General features: G+C 51.1%; 1 protein-coding gene across 1 annotated transcript in view; it reads right to left on the bottom strand.

Moving 5' to 3' along the window:
* Positions 1–19017, bottom strand: part of RAB6B (RAB6B, member RAS oncogene family) — a 58700-nt gene that overhangs the window by 4841 nt on the left and 34842 nt on the right. Inside the window, exons 3-7 of the mRNA XM_067737770.1 lie at positions 6852–6905; positions 6563–6668; positions 5151–5262; positions 4023–4116; positions 1329–1395 (exon numbers count right to left, since the gene is read on the bottom strand). Of these exons, the coding sequence (XP_067593871.1) occupies positions 1329–1395; positions 4023–4116; positions 5151–5262; positions 6563–6668; positions 6852–6905 (433 nt within the window). The remainder of the gene's footprint in view (positions 1–1328; positions 1396–4022; positions 4117–5150; positions 5263–6562; positions 6669–6851; positions 6906–19017) is intronic.

Genomic DNA, 19017 nt, shown 5'->3' with positions numbered 1-19017 from the left:
CTATCAGCCCCACCCCAAAGTGCCCAGGAGGTGGAGCCTGCCGGCCGGGCATGGAGCCCACCTCACAAAGTACAGGGCTACACGGGCCTTGCCCAGGTGGGCACAGCAACCCTGACCCCTCAAGCTCCCGTCAGAACGGGTCGCTTAGACCCTGAGGCTTCTGCTGTGAGAACCCACATCCCTGGGGGAGGGTGTCAGCATAGCCCCTCTCCAGCCCTTTCCACGGGCGCCGTGGGGACTGGGGGTTGGCGAAGCACCGATCGGAACCGCCAGAGGAGCGGGTGCAGAGTGCACAGCCAGGCCGCTCCCTCTGCCCTCACCAGGCTGAAATCTCAGTCAGGCCAGGCCAGGCCTGGTCACGGCACTGCGCAGAATCGCCCTTCCTGTGGGGCTGGGAGTGGGTAGGGGTTGAAGCAGCCCTGCTATGGGACCTGCTGCCCGTGTCCTAGGGAGGTTTTGTGGTCCCTAGGTAAGGACGATGGGAGAGGTTCTTCAGAAGTTAAGTACTATAAAAAGCCATGCTTCCCCTAAAGACCACGTACCACCTTCCCTCCTTACCACTTTTTGGCCACCTGGCCATGGCATATTCTGAGTATGACTTTGTCCATGACTTTTCCTGATTTTCCCTAAACCCCAATCTTCTTATGCACATTTTTATCCTGTTTTGTGTGTACGCAGCGTATATATACATAAACACACATTATTTATAACATGGTAGACTATAAATAAACTAGTAAATAGACAATGAACAACTGCCTTCCTCCCCACTGGGCAAACCAGACCACCTCTCTGAGCCTCAGTTTCAGCTTTTGGGTGTGGCCTGAGTTCTGGGGTGGACGGTGTGAGTGGTGTGCAGACCCTGCCCCCAGAGCAGTGGGGAGGCCTGGGCTGTGCAGGGCAGGCAGGGGAGGAGGCACCTGGCGGGGCAGTCATCTCGCACAGAGGAGGTTGGGCCATGCTGAAATCACGTCTGAGTGCACGGAAATGGAGATTCTACTTGTCCCCATGAAACACGGGTCTGTGTTCACTGGAAAGAAGGGCACTTACTATCTCTCACTCCCCACACTGTCACTCCACACACATCCCTCTGGCATTCCCACACGGTTTTGGAAGCTTAGGTGGTTCGAGCTGGATATGGTCTTAAGGACCTTGGAGTTCAGCCTCATCCCTGTACAGAGGAGGCCCCACAGAACAGCTATCTGCCAGGAAGGCTGGCCTGGAGAACTGGCAAGGGTCTGCCCACTGTTCTAACGTACCACGTGGATAAATCAATGAATAAATGGCTTCTGCAGCACATCTTTCACTCACTTGTCAAAGGAAAAGGATACTGCCTTCTTTGCTTTTCTCCTGGACGTTCTCCATTCCAGGCAGAGCCGAGGCCACACGTCGGAAGAGCTGGGGAGAGGGGGAGATGCAGCATGAGCCCCCATCCTTCCCCTCCTGCTGCCGGTGTCTCCACCCTCTGCCTCTTCTCACCCTGACCTCGGGCTCTGCTCTCTTTCTGTCCCACTGACTGCACCCTGGACAGCAGGGGCTGCACCTAACTTCTCCCACCTGTGCCCCCAGCACCTCTCATGGCGTTGGGCCCCGGCAGGCCTCTCACCCAGGCAGGCTGGCCACAGGGTCACGAGGGGCTGAGTGTGGGTCATGGTGATGGCAGGGACCTACCCTAGTGCAGAAAACGATCTAGGTTCTGGGAGACAAGCTTCTGGCCCGCTGCCCATGTAGGGACCTGGTGTGGGGAAGGGACTTTCGACCTGCCCTTGAGACAATGACCCTCTCCTCAGGGAGCCCCACGGGCATCGGGGCAGCTGGGAGTCAGGGCCACACAGTCACAGCGGAGATTTTTTTGGAGGCAATAAGGACACAGGAGTGTGAATGTGACATTGTGGGTTTGCTTGGGTGTGGGTGAGTGCGATGTGCATATTGTGTGTAGAGGAGTATGGGTGGTGTGGTGTGGATGTGTGGCATCTGTGGGGGGGGGAATGAGTGTGTATGGTGTGTACATGTACACATGTGGGGTTTCTGTGCGTGTAAGTCTGTAAAGTGTGCATGAGAACTGTGTGCGTGTGGTTGTGTGCGTGTGTGTGTGTGTGTGTGTGTGTGCGTGTGTGGAACCTAGCGGGTGACGGCAAGTACAAGGCAGAAACACAAGGCACCAGAAGATCCTGAATTCCCTCCCATCTCTCTACAAACACCAACTGCAGGAACTAGGTGAGCTCTGGGCTTAAAACTTCTCCACTGCCTGAGCTCTCTGAAGACAGGGTGAGTCTTATTCAAGGTCTCACCCCAGAGCCCAGCCGCATGGGAGCACCCAGGCTGGGTGACAGGACCAAAGGCGGTAAGGGTCCAGGCGGGGAAGCCACTGGTGGGCTCTGCGTGGTATGGACCCTGTGGGCAGGCTGCAGAGGGGCTCTGAGCGTGGCTGGCAGAAGTGGGAGTTAGATGGAGGCTCTTGGGGTCACATGGGGGCTTCTGAGAGCAGATATGCTCACGTTCAGAGTCCAGGAGGCTACACTGCATGGGGATGCCTCTCCACCACACAGGCTTAGAACCAACCATATACAACTCCGGCTCAGACCATCGCCCGGCTTCCAGAGCAATCCGGAAAGGGGGGCATCGGCATCTCCCTGACCATGGGGGCAGAGGCTACCTGCCCTCGGGGCTGCTGCCCTCTGCTTCCCTGCCCCCCAAGCCTTTCCATCAGGGCCGCGCAGAGCAGCAACCAGTGTCTCCTGCAGGCCTCCAGGGACAGGTAGCTCCCTCCTCCAGGTGACACCACGGCCACCCTGGCCTTATTCCGAAGGAGGCTGGGAAGGGGATGGGAGGGAAGAGAGCCATGTTGATGACCCTCCAACTGGGGTGGGGGCACTGAGTCCTGGGAGCTCGGGGCCTCCCATTCTGTCCCTTTCCGCTCCTCTGCCACCTCCCACTGGCAAGGCTCTGCCCAGACTGGGTAAAGCCTCACTGCGTGAGGCCGGCTGCTACAGTGGCAGCTTGTCTAGTGCCCCTGGACACTGCTGGGGGAGGCAGGGCAGAAGTAACCCCCAGCCAGGCCCCGACACTCCTCCAGCGGCACCTGTGCCCATGCTGGTCCCCTGGCCCAGGCCGCCCCCTCTCATCACCTCTCTGAGTCCTCTTTTCCCTGCAGACAGGGGTTCCTCACCTTTTTTTGAACCAAAGATTCCTTTGGCAGGCTGGCGAAGCCTATGGGCTCCTTTGAAGTGTGTGAAATGAATTACATATAAGTTTTATGTAAAGGAGACCATTTAGTATTGAAACAAACTTCTAAAATCTTTAAAGATACAGACTTGTGACTAGCAGCCCGGGAACCTGTTAAAGAGCAGAAGCCGGCAGGGCGTCTGACAGCCCCTGAGATACTGAGGTGGGAAAAAGTTCAAGAGACCTGCGACACCGTAAGGTGATAAGAAAGCGGCTGTGACCTCTACGGTGATAAAGCCCCAGGTGCTGCTAACATACGGAGTTGGGTTGCCTACGCTCACAGCTGCAGGAAATGCTGGAGACCCGTCAGAGGTTAGTGCAGAGACACTTGTTTCCCACCTAAATCCACTGACCTGCTGAATTCCATCTGTGGACTCCTTGGGGGTCTGTGGACCCAGGAGAAGACCCCTGCTCCCAGGCTCAGCCCTAACCCCACCCCCTCTACGGCTCCTCTGAGGCTTCTGACTCCCAGGCCTCCCCCCACCGCGAGCTTGGACCGCACCGTGGGTGGGCTCTTGTCTCCAAGCCTGCCTGGACCGCCACAGCCTTGAGCACGTGCCAAGCACAAGGCAGGAACCCCAAAATGCTGATTGGATAGACTCTCCTGCACGTCCACCCCACGTGAGGTAAGAAGCAGGGGAATGCTACGTCTCTCGGCCTCCTTGAAGCTGGTGGCTGATCCCATAGCCCCAACGGCCTGAGGGCGAGCAGTAGAGCTCTGGAGGCTACTCGCTCCCCACCTGGTGGCTGGATGGCCCCACCTAGTCACTAGCCCCTTGGCCAAAGGCGGCAGACCCCACCTGCTTCACGTTGTAGCCGGTCTTGGCGCTGGTCTCGATGAACATAACGCTCAGTTCTTTGGCGCGCTGCTCCCCCTCCTCGATGGTTATCTGCCTGGAGGGGAGGCGAGGGGGGACCAGTTCAGTAGGGAAGTAGCCCCTGGTGGGGGCGGAGGGAGCAGCCTCAGATGATGGGGGCCCCTCAGTCAGCCCTGAAGTCAGGGCTGGACCCCAGGGCTCCCTCAGGGCACAGCAGGACACCAGCCCCTCCCTACTCCTTGGCAGCTCCGTCCAGGTTGGGAGCAGGCCCTGAGGCAGGTGGCTTGCTGTCCCTTTCGCAGTGTCACCACGGCCAGAGCCAACATTCGTAAAGCACTGCCAGCCACAGACCGCCTCTCTGGGTGGTACCATCAGCCCCATTTTCCAAATGAGAACACTGAGGTTAAAAGTAACGGCCCCAAGGTCACCTACTGCAAAGGAGCTGGGCTTTGAACTCCGTTTTCTTCACTTCAAGGACAAGATTCAAATAAAGCAGCCTCTAATTCAGATTATTCCCTAAACGGGCAGAGTACATCTCAGGAAGCCCTCAGTCCATGACTCATTGCTCTACCTGCCCCATGAGATGAGTGGACCAGTGCAGGGAAGGGCGCTGGGGTCAGCCCTGTGCCTGGAGGATGGTGTGGAGCAAGCAGCCCCTTCAGGGAGAGCGTCCCACCCAGACACGGCGAAGGACCAGGCCCTTCACACCCACACCCACATCAGCCGGGCATTTCACAGGCGCAGGGCCGGTGGGAGCCCGAGGGCTGCTGTGTCTGTGTCTGCACTGAGGCCCGGCCCAGACCATGCGCTGCTGGGCCAGCCGGGCGCATATGGCTCCACTCAGGCCACGCGTGGAGGCCTGCCCTGCCCCTGCCAGCCTGGAAGGTGGGGCTTCAGACATGACACACCTGTGGGTAGGCGTCTACCAGGTGCTTTCAAAGCCTCCGGTGCCCCAAGGGGGTCCTTCCCAGATGCAGGGGGACAGGTCAGACAGGGTGCTGGGCAGGGGGTAGCTCACAGGGGCTGCTCACCCACAAATCCCAGCACTCCCCGTCCAGGAGGAGCTGCAGAGGTATGGAGGGGGCCCGGCCTGCAGCCCGCTGCACCTACCTCTTGTCGGCCAGGTCCGTCTTGTTGCCCACCAGCATGATGATGACGTCGCTGCCCCTCTCTGTTCTGACATCATCGATCCACTTAGAGGTCTGTTGGAAGGAGTTGAGATCTGGAGGTGGAAAGTGCAGATAAAACAGGGCGTGAGCGGCAGCCCTGGCAGGAGAGGGGGAGGGCGGGAAGGGAGTAAGACCAGGAGCAGGAGGAGGGGTGTGTGCACCCTCAGACACCTGGGCGGCGCGGGAGCACAGTCCAGCGGGCCTGGGTCCTCCCAAGGACGTCCACATGTGTTTGTGGAGCTGTGCCCGGGGTCCCCGAAGGCCCCTCATATGCTGAGCCACCCTCTGGGGAGAGAAGTCACAGCATCTGGAAGGCCGCTGGGTCATGACTTCCTACTAGTGGTCCTAGGGCCCACCTGAGAGTCGGACCTGACTTTGGAGGCTCACAGCAGAGTGAATGGGTGCAGTAGACTTGGCTGAGCTTGGAAACAGTGTGACAGTGTGTGTGTGGGACCGCAGCAGCTCCCAGCGCAGGAGGGCCCTGCAGAGCAGCCTCCCGCTGACAGGAGCTCAGAGGGATTTCTGAAGAGCACCCTCAGGCCCTGAAAGTAAGGGGAGCGGGGAAGGCGGCCCCAGGAGCAGATAAAAGCCAGGAGAGGCCAGGCATTTCAGGGCAGCCCCCTCCTCAGTCAGAAGCTGTGACACGCCGCCGCACAGAAGAGCAGTCACAGGGCGACGCCCACCACTCAGCAGCCCGCAGGCCCAAGGGGAGCGGAGGCTCCCTTTCCTGGAAACCTGGGCTTCTCGCAGCCTGACCTTCCTTATGCGCAGCATCAGGCTGCAGGAGCCCAGGCCTCCTCAGGGCCCAGCTCCCACCCGCTCTCAGGTGCGCAGGGAGCCTGCGGTCAGAGCCAGAGGCAGCCGGCTGGGGCATCCTCCCACCACACCCATGACTGCAGCCCAAGCGCTTGCCAGGTGTGTGCCCTGACACCTGCCTGGGCAGTGGGGCTCTGCACCAGGCCCTACCCCTCACCCCAGCCCCACGAGCCTCCCTCGGGGCTGTGCGTCGCTCTTGAGAACAGCTGATTTGGCCAGAAGAGCCACAGTGTGTGAGAAGTGCAGGCCACCCAAGGCCCTCCTGGACCCGCTGGGCCTCCCCTCCCACGGAACCCGGTAAGGAACTGGGATGCTGCTGACAAAACCACGGCTGCCAGGTCAAGGTTGGCCTGGGGACCAGCGTCTTCTCCCATCTTCATACACACAAACACACACACACACACACACACACACACACACACACACACACACACACACACACACACACACACACTCTCTGCAGCCTGGCTGGGGCCGCACCTGGCCCCGGAGCCCCTGCGAGCTGCCCTCCGCCCAGCACCCAGGCCCCACACTCACTTGTGATGTCGTACACCACCACAGCCACCGTGGAGTCCCGGATGTAGCTGGGGATCAGGCTGCGGAACCTCTCCTGGCCGGCTGTGTCCCAGAGCTGCAGTCGCACCTGTCACAGGGAGGGAGGAGGCTCAGGGGGCAGTGAGGTCCTCGTGGTGGGAGTGGGGGCTGAGGGAGGGGCCGGCTCTGGGACGCTGGCCAGGCACAGGCTCTCAGCGGTGCCCAGCGTGGGCCCCAGGGGATAGGTCCCAAGGAGCCCTGCCCGTCCTCCTGAGTCAAGTCAGGCACTCACCGTACGATCCTCCAAGTACATGGTTTTTGACAAGAAGTCAATCCCAATGGTTGCCTGTTAGAGAAAAGCACAGAACGGTCAAACCCGAAAGGTCTCAGGCAAAGGGGCAAAAGCTGAGACACCCAGGCGGGGACACAGCCAGCAAAAGGGGTCACCCACGCCGAGCCTTAGGTGGGTTCTGCTCTGCTGCCCCACTCCCAGCTCAACAGTTAACCCTCTTGCCCCTCTCAGAGGGAGTGAGTTTGAGCTAAACAAGGATGAGGATAGGTGTTTAGGGAGTGATACTTTTTGGAGAGGAAGAGAAAAGTGCTTTGGAAAGGAGAGGAGAGAACAGGTGAGGCGGCTTCCCCAGCAGCAGGGCCACTGGCACATGTATCTCCTGCCCCGCTCAGGGGGGAGCCCGGAGGAGCAGGAACGAGGTGGTCTCCCTGCCCCAGCCTGCCGGCCCCGCCTGCCTCCTTCCCTCCCAGCCTCCACTCGAGTCTCCCAAAGCTTTTCTCCTCAGCCCTGGAACTCGAGCGCCTGGCGGGGGATCACCACTGGCCAGGAGGTGGAGCGGGGGCAGGGCGGCTTGCCGCGGGGGCGGGCAGAGAGCAGCTGGCTTTCCCCAGGAGCATCACGGCCACCCACAGCAGCATCTCGTTGCGAAACCCACCGGCTCTTCTCTACCCAGATCGACACACTGGAAGCCAACTGTCTAGGTCACACCTGTGCCTCCTCTGTCCTGGCACAAGGAGATGCAGTTGGGCCAGATGGCTGGGACCCATCACTCACTTGCTGTGTGGCTTGGGGCAGGCCTCCAACCTCTCTGCGCCGAACCTGCACCCAGTGTTTGTGACGGGAGCAAGATGCTTGCAGCATGAAACAGTCACTGCTATGTAATTAATAATAATGGAGACTCCGACACAGCCTGAATGTCAGGGCACTGGTTAAGGACACGGTGGTTCATCCAAATGATTAGAAACTTTGGCAGCCATTAAAAATCACGTCCTTGAAAAATATTTAAGGATTTCGGGAAATGGTCATCAGGTGAAAGAAAGCAGGTTACAAAACATCATGTATAGTGTGATCCCAACTTGATTAACTGAAGTAGAGATACAAGTATTTTTCATATTTTCTTAGACGTTGACGTGAAGGGACTACACTAAAGCCTTAATAGTGCTGGTGTCTGAGTACTGACACTGTGGGTGCTTTTTTTTTTTTTGGCTTCTTTCATTGTACCTTTTTCTATTTTCTACAATGAACATATAATAGTTCTAGAAGCATAAATAAAGCATTTTTAAAGAAAAATAGGGCTGAGAAATAAGCTTCATTGAAAGGAAAATTGTGCGGTGACTTCTGACTACAAAAACCACAACCAAGGGCTTCCCTGGTGGTGCAGTGGTTGAGAGTCCGCCTGCCGATGCAGGGGACGCGGGTTCGTACCCCGGTCCGGGAAGATCCCACATGCCGCGAAGTGGCTGGGCCCGTGAGCCATGGCCGCTGAGCCTGCGCGGCTGGAGCCTGTGCTCTGCAACGGGAGGGGCCACAACAGTGAGAGGCCCGCATACAGCAAAAAAAAAAAAAAAAAAAAAAAAAAAAACCACAACCAAGAAAGCCCAAGGAAATAGAAAAACCCATGTCTGCAGGCCCCTGCAAGCAGGTGCATGTACACTCCCACCCTCACCCGTTCCACAAAGGAGTTAAAGTGTCTGCATCCTCCTGTAAGCTTGCTTTAGTGCAAAGATAGGGAGTGTCAAGGAATCATACAATTCTACAACATGCGTGCTAAGCAAACACCTTAGACACAACTCAATCCCCTACTCTGGAGACCTGGAAAGTTAAAGCACACACCGAGCGTGACTTTGCCAGTCAGAGGCAGAGCTGGGAGGATCAGTGTAAAATCTTGGCATCACTTGGGCTCTTTCAACCCCAGCTTTGCACACCTTTCCTGCATGGTGTAGCCACTGGGGAATAAGTCTGGAATTGACGAGCGGCTTGTAGACTGAGCCTTGTTCCTTAACAGTCACACTACCTCCACTTATTGGTATCTGTTAGAGCAATGATCCTTGTCTGCTGTCACGGAGAAACGTACAGAGCAGGTGGACATCTCTCAACTTCAGTGCTCAGTGGGCTCCCCAGGGACTGCCAAGCTCCTTCTGTAAAGTGACCCTTGAGTTAAAAATCCAGGTGTATGACCTCAGGATTGGTATCAGGGACTGCTAGCTGTCCCCCAACACGGAGTCTCCCTTTCTATAGTATTACGGCTCCAAACGTATAGATAAACTCATGGCTGCCCCAAATAAAGACTGTATTTCCCAGCTTCCTTTGTAGCTGGGTGGCTAAGTTCTCTGGTCAGTGGGATGTGAAGGTGACATTTGCATCTTCTGGGATGGGTCCTTCATGGGGAGAGGCGATGTACCCACAGCTGCCCCTTTCCCTTTCCCACTGTTTGGAATAAAGACAGGTGGTAATAAGTCATATTGGCCCATCCAGATGAAGGTGACAGAGTAGTGGCGACAGATGAACCAGACAGAGGAAGCCTGAGTTCCTGCCTGTAGAGCCCCCTCAGCAGCCTGAGACTCTTACGCCCAGACTGTTGTGTGACAGAGAACTGGACTTCTATTTCGCTTAAGCCACTGTTATTTGCAGTTCCTTTTAATACAGCCTAGCTCTATCCAAACTAATAGAGCAAAGAACCACGGAGAAACATACCCCTCAAGGGTAGGCAGCATGGATGGTGACAGTGATGTTCCTGATGATAATGTAACAACAACAACCCCATTTCGCCTCACATGTGCTTCCATGGGGGACAGAGAAGTCACCAGATGACATGACAAGGACTGTGCCTTGTGGATCAAGCTCTGGTAAAGCTCAACCCAGTGGCCTCCATAATCATAAACACCATTTGCTGAACACTCACATACTTTACTACCCCTCACAATAGCAGCTCAGTGGTAATGATGAAAGTAAGGCTGAAAGGACCAACTTCCTATCTCTCCAGCTCTCTCCCACCTCTATTCCCACTTTCATGCTTCTTCCACATCAGGGAAACACCTGGTTCCTTAAGTGCCCAGTCTCTCAGACCTGTTCTGGCCACACTTCCCACCCAGCCAGGCCGTTGAGCCACAAAAGACCTTCCCACAGCTGCACACACTGGTGCCAAAGCACAGGCACTGTCCTTGGATGTGGCTGAGGCATCAGTTCTGCTCAAAAACATCTCCCTAAGTTTCACTTCCAATAATGGCTAAGTAGTTTGTATCAAACTAACCCACCCACAGATAACTATTATAAACTCTGCACAAATGCCACAAATAACAATTTGCAATCACCGAAAAGTGATCAAAAGCAGGCAGAAAATGGAGGGGTTATAATCTCTAAAGGAAGGGAAGAAAATGAAGTGAGATCCTATGCTTAACCAGTTTTTCCCCTGAGGTAGCTTCCTAGTCCCACCAAGTTAGAAGAACTTGGTAAACACCTCAGGCATTTCATGAGAACCCCAGAAGGGCCAGCTCTGGGAAAAAGGACATCATCTCAGGATTAAGGGTTATATCAGAGGACTAAGGAAAAAACCAAAAGAGACCTATCTTAACAAACTTTAAACATGGTAAGTAGGTTCCATGTCCTGGTTATTGTAAATAGTGCTGCAATGAACACTGTGGTACATGACTCTTTTTGAATTATGGTTTTCTCAGGGTATATGCCCAGTAGTGGGATTGCTGGGTCATATGGTAGTTCTGTTTTTAGTTTTTTAAGGAACCTCCATACTGTTTTCCACAGTGGCTGCACCAATTTACATTCCCACCAAAAGTGCAGGATGGTTCCTTTTTCACCAGACCCTCTCCAGCATTTATTGTTTCTAGATTTTTTGATAACAGCCATTCTGACCGGTGTGAGGTGATACCTCACTGTAGTTCCGATTTGCATTTCTCTAATAATTAGTGATGTTGAGCATCTTTTCATGTGCCTCTTGGTCATTTGTATGTCTTCCTTGGTGAAATGTCTATTTAGGTCTCCCGCCCAGAAGATGTGACACATATATACAATGGAATATTACTCAGCCATAGAAAGAAACAAAATTGAGTTATCTGTAGTGAGGTGGATGGACCTAGAGTCTGTCATACAGAGTGAGGTAAGTCAGAAAGAGAAAAACAAGTACCGTATTCTAACGCATATATATGGAATCTAAAAACAAAAAAAAAAATGGTACTGATGAACCTAGTTGCAGGACAGGAATAAAGATGTAGACATAGAGAATGGACTTGAGGACACAGGGTGGGAGGGGGAAGCTGGGGCAAAGTGAGAGTAGCATCAACATATATACACTACCAAATGTAAAATAGATAGCTACCTGGTGGGAAGCAGCAGCATAGCACAGGGAGACCAGCTCGGTGCTTTGTTACCACCTAGAGGGGTCGGATAGGGAGGGTGGGAGGGAGACACAAGAGGGAGGGGATATGGGGATATAGGTATGCATATGGCTGATTCACTTTGGTGTACAACAGAAACTAACACAGTATTGTGAAGCAATTATACTCCAATAAAGATCTACTAAAACAAACAAAAAAAAACATGGTAAGTAAACTCTTCCAAAAAAAAAAAAAGGATTAAGTTGCCCATAATTTAATTCCCCATTGAAATAAAACTCAACACTCTTCAGAGGAAGGTAACAGAATCTACAAATCTCTACAACTTATTATTATTCACGATGTCCACTACACAATAAAAAAGGATTAGACATGAAGAGGCAGGAAATTTAAGCCATAATTAATGGAAAAAAACTCAATAGAAACAGATACCCAGATGACTCAGATGTTGGATTAGCAGACAAGAACTTTAAAATAATTATTATAACTGTGTGAAAAATATAAAGGAAAAAGATGAATACTATGGGTGAATTTCAAGAGATATATGGAGACTAAAACAAAACCCAGAAATCTTAACACAAAAAAGCACAATACCTGAAATAAAAATGCCTTGGATTTGAATAACAGCAGCTAGGACACTTCAGAGGAAAGGGCAGTAAACTTAAAGACAGTCCAAAAGAAGTTGTTCAAACTGAAGCACAGATTTTTAAAAGAATAAAAATGAACAGAACTTCAGGAACTTCTAGGGCAATATAAAGACCTGATATACATGTAGATGGGGTTTCAGAAAGAGTAAAAACAAACAAGCAAACAAAAACTAATGGTCAGATATTTTCTCAATTTGATTAGAAACATCAACCCACAGCTTCAAGAAGCTCAGTGAACCTAAAACAGGATACAAAGGAAACTACACCCACACAAGTCATAGTCAAATTGCTGAAAACTAAAGATAAAGAGAAAACCTTAACAGCAGCTAGGAAACAGAAAGACACAATACATACAAGGAAACAATGACAGGAATGATGGTGATTTCCCTTCAGAAACAATTGAGAACAGAAGACAATGGAGCAAAATCTTTAAAATTCTAAAAGAAACAAACCACCATCATCCCCATCATGTAAGCCTAGAATCCTAAAGCCAGTGAAAATTTCCTTCAACACTGAGAGCAAAACAAAAACATTTTCAGATAAGGGAAAACTGTGATCATTTGTCACCAGTGAGCCCTCATTACAGGAAATGAACACTTTAGGCTGAAGGGAAATTTTACAGATGGAAGTTTGGATCTTTAAAGAAGGAATATAGGAGCACCAGAAATGGTAAGTCTGTGATATATAAAAACATGTGACTTGTCCTCGACCACCTCCTGTTTCCATCCACATCAGTAACAATTCCTAACATCCTCCTGTTTTGTCCCTGCTTCATCCTCCACGAGACTCACTCTCAGAAGATGGCCTCAAATCTACTTTACCACATCAAGTACAAACCACTTCAATTCCTTGCTTTTACCCTCTAATATAACAACGATGATAACTACAGTAACAATGACTAAACATCTGAGTGCTCATCATGTGCCAGGTAAGAACTTAATATGCATTACTTAACTTAATCCTGATAACCTGTGCCATGAGTTATGCTCTTTAGTATTTATACGTTTCTGCTAAGAAGACTGAGTAAAGTTGATCCCTGAGCAACGTGTGGGTTAGGGGTGCCGGCCATCCACACAGTGGAAAACCCGTGTATAACTTACAGTCGGTCCTCAGTATCGCACTTCGGTTCCTCCGTTCAACCAACTGCAGATGGTGTAGTACTGTAGTACTTACTACTGAAAACAACTGCATATAAGTGGACCAGCCCAGTTTAGACCCACCTTGTTCAAGGGTCAACTGTATAAGAGATGCTAAATTACTTGCTCAGTGTCAACAGCTGGAAATGGCAGAGCCAGAATACAAAGATATTTGCAAAGTTGTCTATGTGTGTCCAGCCGTATCTCCATCCCTCCAGGCTCTGAGCATTTGCTCCTTCTGTCAAAGCAAGCCTCTCCTTGGGGTTCTCTTGGCCCTGAGCTTCTCAGCCATCAAGGTTCTTTTCTCTTTTCTCAACCCCTCATTCTCTACTCACTCTTTCCTTTCATCCAAGAAACATTCTTAAAATTCTTGCATCCTTAAAAAAAAAAAACCTTCCCTGTCACTAAGTGGCTCTCCAGCTCTCTGCCAATCTCTCACCTCCATTCCCTTGGTATGCTTCTTGGAAAAGGACCCAAACCAGCTGTCCCCACTTCCTCTCTTCTCACCCACTGCTCAGTGGTCTGACTCCTGCCCCTCTGCCCACTGAGGCTGCTCTGGCTGTGGTCGCCATGGCCATTCATCTGCAAATTGTAAGGACACTCTATAGGCCAGACTCTACTAGATGTACTTGACCCTGTGGACCAATCTCTTCCTTGACACTCTTCCTTCGTTTTCATGACGTGACTTGTTTCTGGCTCTCCCTGCCTCTCTAACTGCTGTCCCTTATTGGCCTCTTACAGGATCCTCTTCCTTTCTCTGTCCCTAAAATGTTGGTGTTCCCTACTGTGTCAGGGGACCTCATTTACTGTCACAGCTTCAAAAAGGATGTGCTGCTGGCTTCCCAACCTACATTCCAGGCCTCACCTCTGTCCTGAGCCCCAGATCCAGGTATCTGACCGCTTACTGGACATGTCCATCCACGTGTCCTCTAGACCTCTCACTAAACATATGTGTCCCACCCGGAGCCCCTCATCCCCCTCCAGACTTACATCTTCTACTTTCCCCATCTAGATGAATGGCACCTCCACCTCCATGGGTGCCCAAGCCTCCAGAAGCCCTCCTGAGTTCCTCCTCTTCCGTTGCTCTCTCGTCCACCCCCTCACAGCAGAGGAATCACTGAGCTGATACTTTGCGTCCTGAGTGTTTTCACCTGTCTGCTTCTCTCCATCCCCACCAGAACTGCCCCAGTTCAGTCCTCCAACTTCTTTTACCTGAACAGCCTAACAGCTTCCTGACTGGTCTCTCTGCCCTGAGGTTCTCCCTGGATAAATAATCTCTCACCAGCACCAGTGTTATCTTTCTAAAACATAAATCTGATCATATCACTCCCTACTGCCCCCAGGAAACAATCCGAACACTCCAGCTTGGCCTGCAAAGGGTCTGCCCGTCGCTTCCTTTGACCTCGTTCCCCTCTTTCCCAGCTTGCACTTCATACTTTAGTAATAATACTGTGGTCAGGACTCTACACGCACAAGTCACTTTGTGTTTCTGTGCCTTTTCTAACGCTCTTCCACATGGTTAAAACCTAATCAGAGATCAAGATTCAGCTCCTCTGCTGAATCCAGTCATCTTCTGAGCCCTCAGGTTGGCCTCAGGGCCCCTCATTTAACAGTTTCCTTTCTAAACTGGAAAGAGCTCATACTAGTCAGTCTCTCCCAGTGGCCAGTGATGTGGTAATTCTCAACACGTAGTGCATGGACCACTTGCTTCAGAATCACATCAGAAGCTTGTTAAGTATGCAGATTGCTGAGCCCAGCCCAGACAGACAGAATCACAATCTCTGGGGTGTCAGTCTGGGAATCAGAATTCCAGACAAGCCCTCAGATAACTCATTTGTGCAGTAAAGTTTGCAAACAACTGCGTAGATTCTGAGCTCCTGCTGTAATTGGTCTGAGGAGTCTGCGGTATCCAGGAGGAGGGGCAGATTCCTTGCCTGGGGTGAGAGACAGGGAGATGCCCATGCCTGCAGAAGGGGCTAATCACGGATGAAAAAACCAAGGCTCACTCTGAACTTAGGTCGTACAGGTGGGGGTGGCAGAGGCAGGATTAGAACCCAGGTCTCCCTGACTGCAAAGCCCCTGCTCCTGACTGTTGAGCTGTATTCCCTCTGCTTCCTGAAGTCCCTTCATTTCTGAAGCTGTCACTGAGTGTGTGTGTGTGGGTCACATCCTTTCTGGCTCCCTCCTGTCAGAATCTATGGTCATTAGCCATAACAGCTCGGCAGAGTCCACATTAAGAGGAAGTTCATTTGCATTTTAACAACAACAAAAGTCAGCTCTCTAAGGGCAGAACAGAAACAAGAACTTTTAAGATGGCCTTGGTTACCAGAAATTTTCTAGCTCCTTGGCGTCATTTATTTTTCCAGACACGAGGCATAAGCAGTTGGCCCTACACTACTGCCAGCTGGAGCCCATTGCTCCCAGACAGGCCAGATCTGCAGGGAGAAGGTGGTCACGGTCTTTCCTGGGCAGCTCCTTTCTGGCATATGGTGTAAGTAAGTAGCACTCATTCACTTATTCACTCTTGAGTGTTTACTATGTGTTAGACCAAAATAAGCCCTGGTCCCAGCCTATAAGGAGTTGTTCCCTCCCGTGGAATGCTCCTCCATATGGCTAACACCTATTCACAGTTCACGATTCAGCCTTGAACTTCCAAACTTGTGGAGGCGCTAAGATTAGCACACAGAACTATGGTCCCTGACAGATGGGTAGGACTATTGTAGTTAGAGGGTCTCTAAGAGGAGGCGGACCTTGCTTCTGATTGATTTCTTGAGGAAAGGCAGGGCAACTATGCCAGTCCTTGAGTGAATACTAACTTACCAGCAGGTGAAGATGGGGAAATAGTAGAGGATGGGAAGTACGGGGAGTAAATCCCAGATGGAGGGAATGGGGGTGTTCCGATTTTGGTAATCAGAACCAACGCTCTTACAGATTACAATTATAAATTCTGAGCAGAATGTAAAAAACAACTAACTGAAGGCACTAGAAAGTGACAAAAGCAGGTAGAATCTAGAGGGGAGTCAACACTTAAAAGAAGAGAATGGCCCTGGGCGAGGCTCCTGTTTTTACGACTGTTCATTCACCTAAAGGCAGCCCCGGCTGGAGCTGAGGGGTAGCTACAACTTGGCAAGAAACCCATAGTCTTACTGGTTAAAAATGAGAGGGCAGATCATAAAACTATCACAGCAGCTGGAACATGTGGAAAATCCTAGAGATGAGAAATCCCAAATTCTGCATGTAAATGCTACCCAAATCTCTGGCCCAAAGAGACCACAAGTAGCCTAAGACTGAAAACCAAACAAACAAAGCTGAACAGAACTTTAAGTTGCTGCCTACCACGGGGGAGAGAATTGAGAATTTGGGTTCCACAAGTACTATTCCAAAGGAACAAGCAGAATCCATAGTCTTGATCACAATGTGTAGTATACAACTCAAAATTACTATACATATGAACTAAAAGCCGTATTTAAGAAAAAAAAGAATAAATGGAGACCAGCCCCGAGGTGACCCAGATGTTGAAAGTAGCAAGCATTTTTCGGCAGCTAATACAATTATGCTCAAACATATAAAGAAAACATGCTCACAATGAAGACACAGATTTTAATCTGTGCATCTCCGCAGAGAAACTATAAAGAAGCAAATATAAATTTAGAACTAAAAATACAATATCTGAAATTTTTAAATGCTTAACAGAAGACAGCAAATGACAGATGAAACAGTGAACTTGAAAACAGATCAATAGAAATTATCTGAAAGGATAATATGGGGACACCAGACAAAAAGAACAACTAGCTACCCACGTAGGCCACAACCTCCATTCCCTCTCAAAGGTCAGCACAGGTCATACAGTGTGTGAGTGTATTGATGGGAATGTGGTTATGAGTGTATGTGAGTAGACACGTGATGAATGGAGATACACGAGTGTGCATGCAACTGTGTATCTGCATGTGGAAGGTAGTAGGTGTAAGAGGCTTGTGTGGGTATGAGTGTGTGGTAGGGAGGGAGTCATTTCTCCTTTGAAGGTAAAGCCCAGATCAATGTATGCACACAGCCCTGGTGAGGCCAGGAGGCTAAGAGGCTGAGGTGACCAGGAGCCTCCATGGGGGAGGGGGACAGATTTCTGCCAGCAACCCTAGGCTCCCTGTCAGTGCCTCCTAGAGCAGTGCATGGCCAGGCCTAGAGGATCTGGCATGCAGCTAGCAGAGTGCCCCACCCAAATGGACCTGGGTGGGGTCATGTGCCCAGAGGGCCCTGGTCCGTCTTCAGGGACCTCTGCCAGTGCCTTGGCAGGCTCTGAATGCTGTATAATGGGCTTGGAAGAACACTGTGTTGGGAGTATCCTGGAAAAATGACAGCCTCTCTGGCCCTCAGCTTCTTATCTCTAAAATGGGGATAATCACAGCTTCCTTCAAGGACTCTTGGATCAAATGAGTTAGACTGCATGAAGGTACTCTGTGCAAACAAAATGAGGACTGACCAACTGACTGAGGGATTTCCAAAAGATGCTGTAGAAACTTGGTCCTGGGAACCTTTGTGCTTGTAATCTGTATTCACATCCCAATAAATGAGTGTTCCCAGAGCTTCAGGAAAGGCTGGCCCTCAAAGAGGTGGGTTCCAAACGAACCATGGAGTCTTGGCCACAGCATTCATTTTCTGTATTCCGTATCCTCTTATGAGGTATGCAGTAAATTATTCTTGCTGGAAACTTTTCCACAAGGATGTAAAGAGGGTATCAAGACAACACGAGCAGCAGGTTTGACTCTGAGACTCTCCTACCAGTACATGACCCCCACGATCCTCTCCTTCCCTCCTCGACTGTGCTGGGTGAGCCTCCTGGGCTCGATGGGCTCGATGCCCCTCCGAGGAGGCTGGACTGCATCCTGCTGTGGTTAGATCACCCCAAACCTGGCAATGCTTATTTATTCCTTTAATATTGCTGTACTTGCCAACTGTACTGCTTATGAAAAATGGCAGGCACTTCGTTTTATACAAAACAGGTGGAACCTTAACAAGGACAGATTTCATAGCTGCGTCCACATTTATCTCCTTCTGAATGTGGTATTAACCAGTGTTAACAGGGGCTCAGACACACAGTTCAGAATGATGGTGCGTTACACGCCTCCCTCTACACGAAAGCTCCCATTGGCCCAGCATATGCCCGAGGAAAGAGATGTTTCCTGAGGCACTTGTTGAAATCGTTTTTGCTACGTACATTTATTATGAAATGTAATTTTGCATCCACATTCTGACAAGACACAGTAATAAAGTGTGCTGTGGAAATTTGCATGGTAATTTGCATGAATTGACTCAAGATTCTCTTCTCTGGAAGAGAGATCATGAAAAGGAATGTATTTGTGTCTTCTTTTAGCCTTGGCCAGGCCTTGGCCCGTGGCTGGGGAAGCATCCCCAAGTGGCAGAAAGCAGCTGGGCATGACAAGCCCTTGACAATGAAGCTGCTGTTTGTGCTCTGCACCATCAACCATCAGATGAGAGTATCGGTAAAGACATGCAAATAAGCATGCAAAATGAAGCTGGCAAAACTTACGGATTCAGACCAGCAAGTGGATGCTGTGGGGGAAGGAGACAGCAGCCTCTGGGAAACACGCTGGGCACGGTCTGGCCTTGCCAGCAGCTCAACCAAGTGCTGCGGAGGAGGGGCGGCTGGCTGGGAGGCCACAGCGCAGGTACCAGGATTCTTTCAGACACCTCAGTCTCAAAGTCTACACAGTCCCTGTGGCCACTTTCCTCCCAATGGGGAGTGGCTTATGCCAGTCACCACCCAATACAAATATTTATCAATTGCTCTTTTATTTCCTGACTGTGCTCTGAAACATCAACCAAACAATATGCACCTTACAACTTTAAACAAGGGGTGAAATGTCATCAAAATTAGTCAATCCTTCCAGAAGCCACACAGATGCCCAGGGATGTGTGGCCTGAAGCTCCCTGAGAGGTCTCCCACCGGCTCACAAATGGATGCAATGCATCAGTCCTCTCCTCATCTCTTAGGGAGAAAGATGTTCTGGGGGATGGACTT

The sequence above is a fragment of the Pseudorca crassidens genome, chromosome 5 (assembly GCF_039906515.1).
Source record: "Pseudorca crassidens isolate mPseCra1 chromosome 5, mPseCra1.hap1, whole genome shotgun sequence".
Lineage (NCBI taxonomy): Eukaryota > Metazoa > Chordata > Mammalia > Artiodactyla > Delphinidae > Pseudorca > Pseudorca crassidens.
Note: the sequence above shows the minus strand (reverse complement) of the source record. Positions and strands in the feature narration are given on the sequence as shown.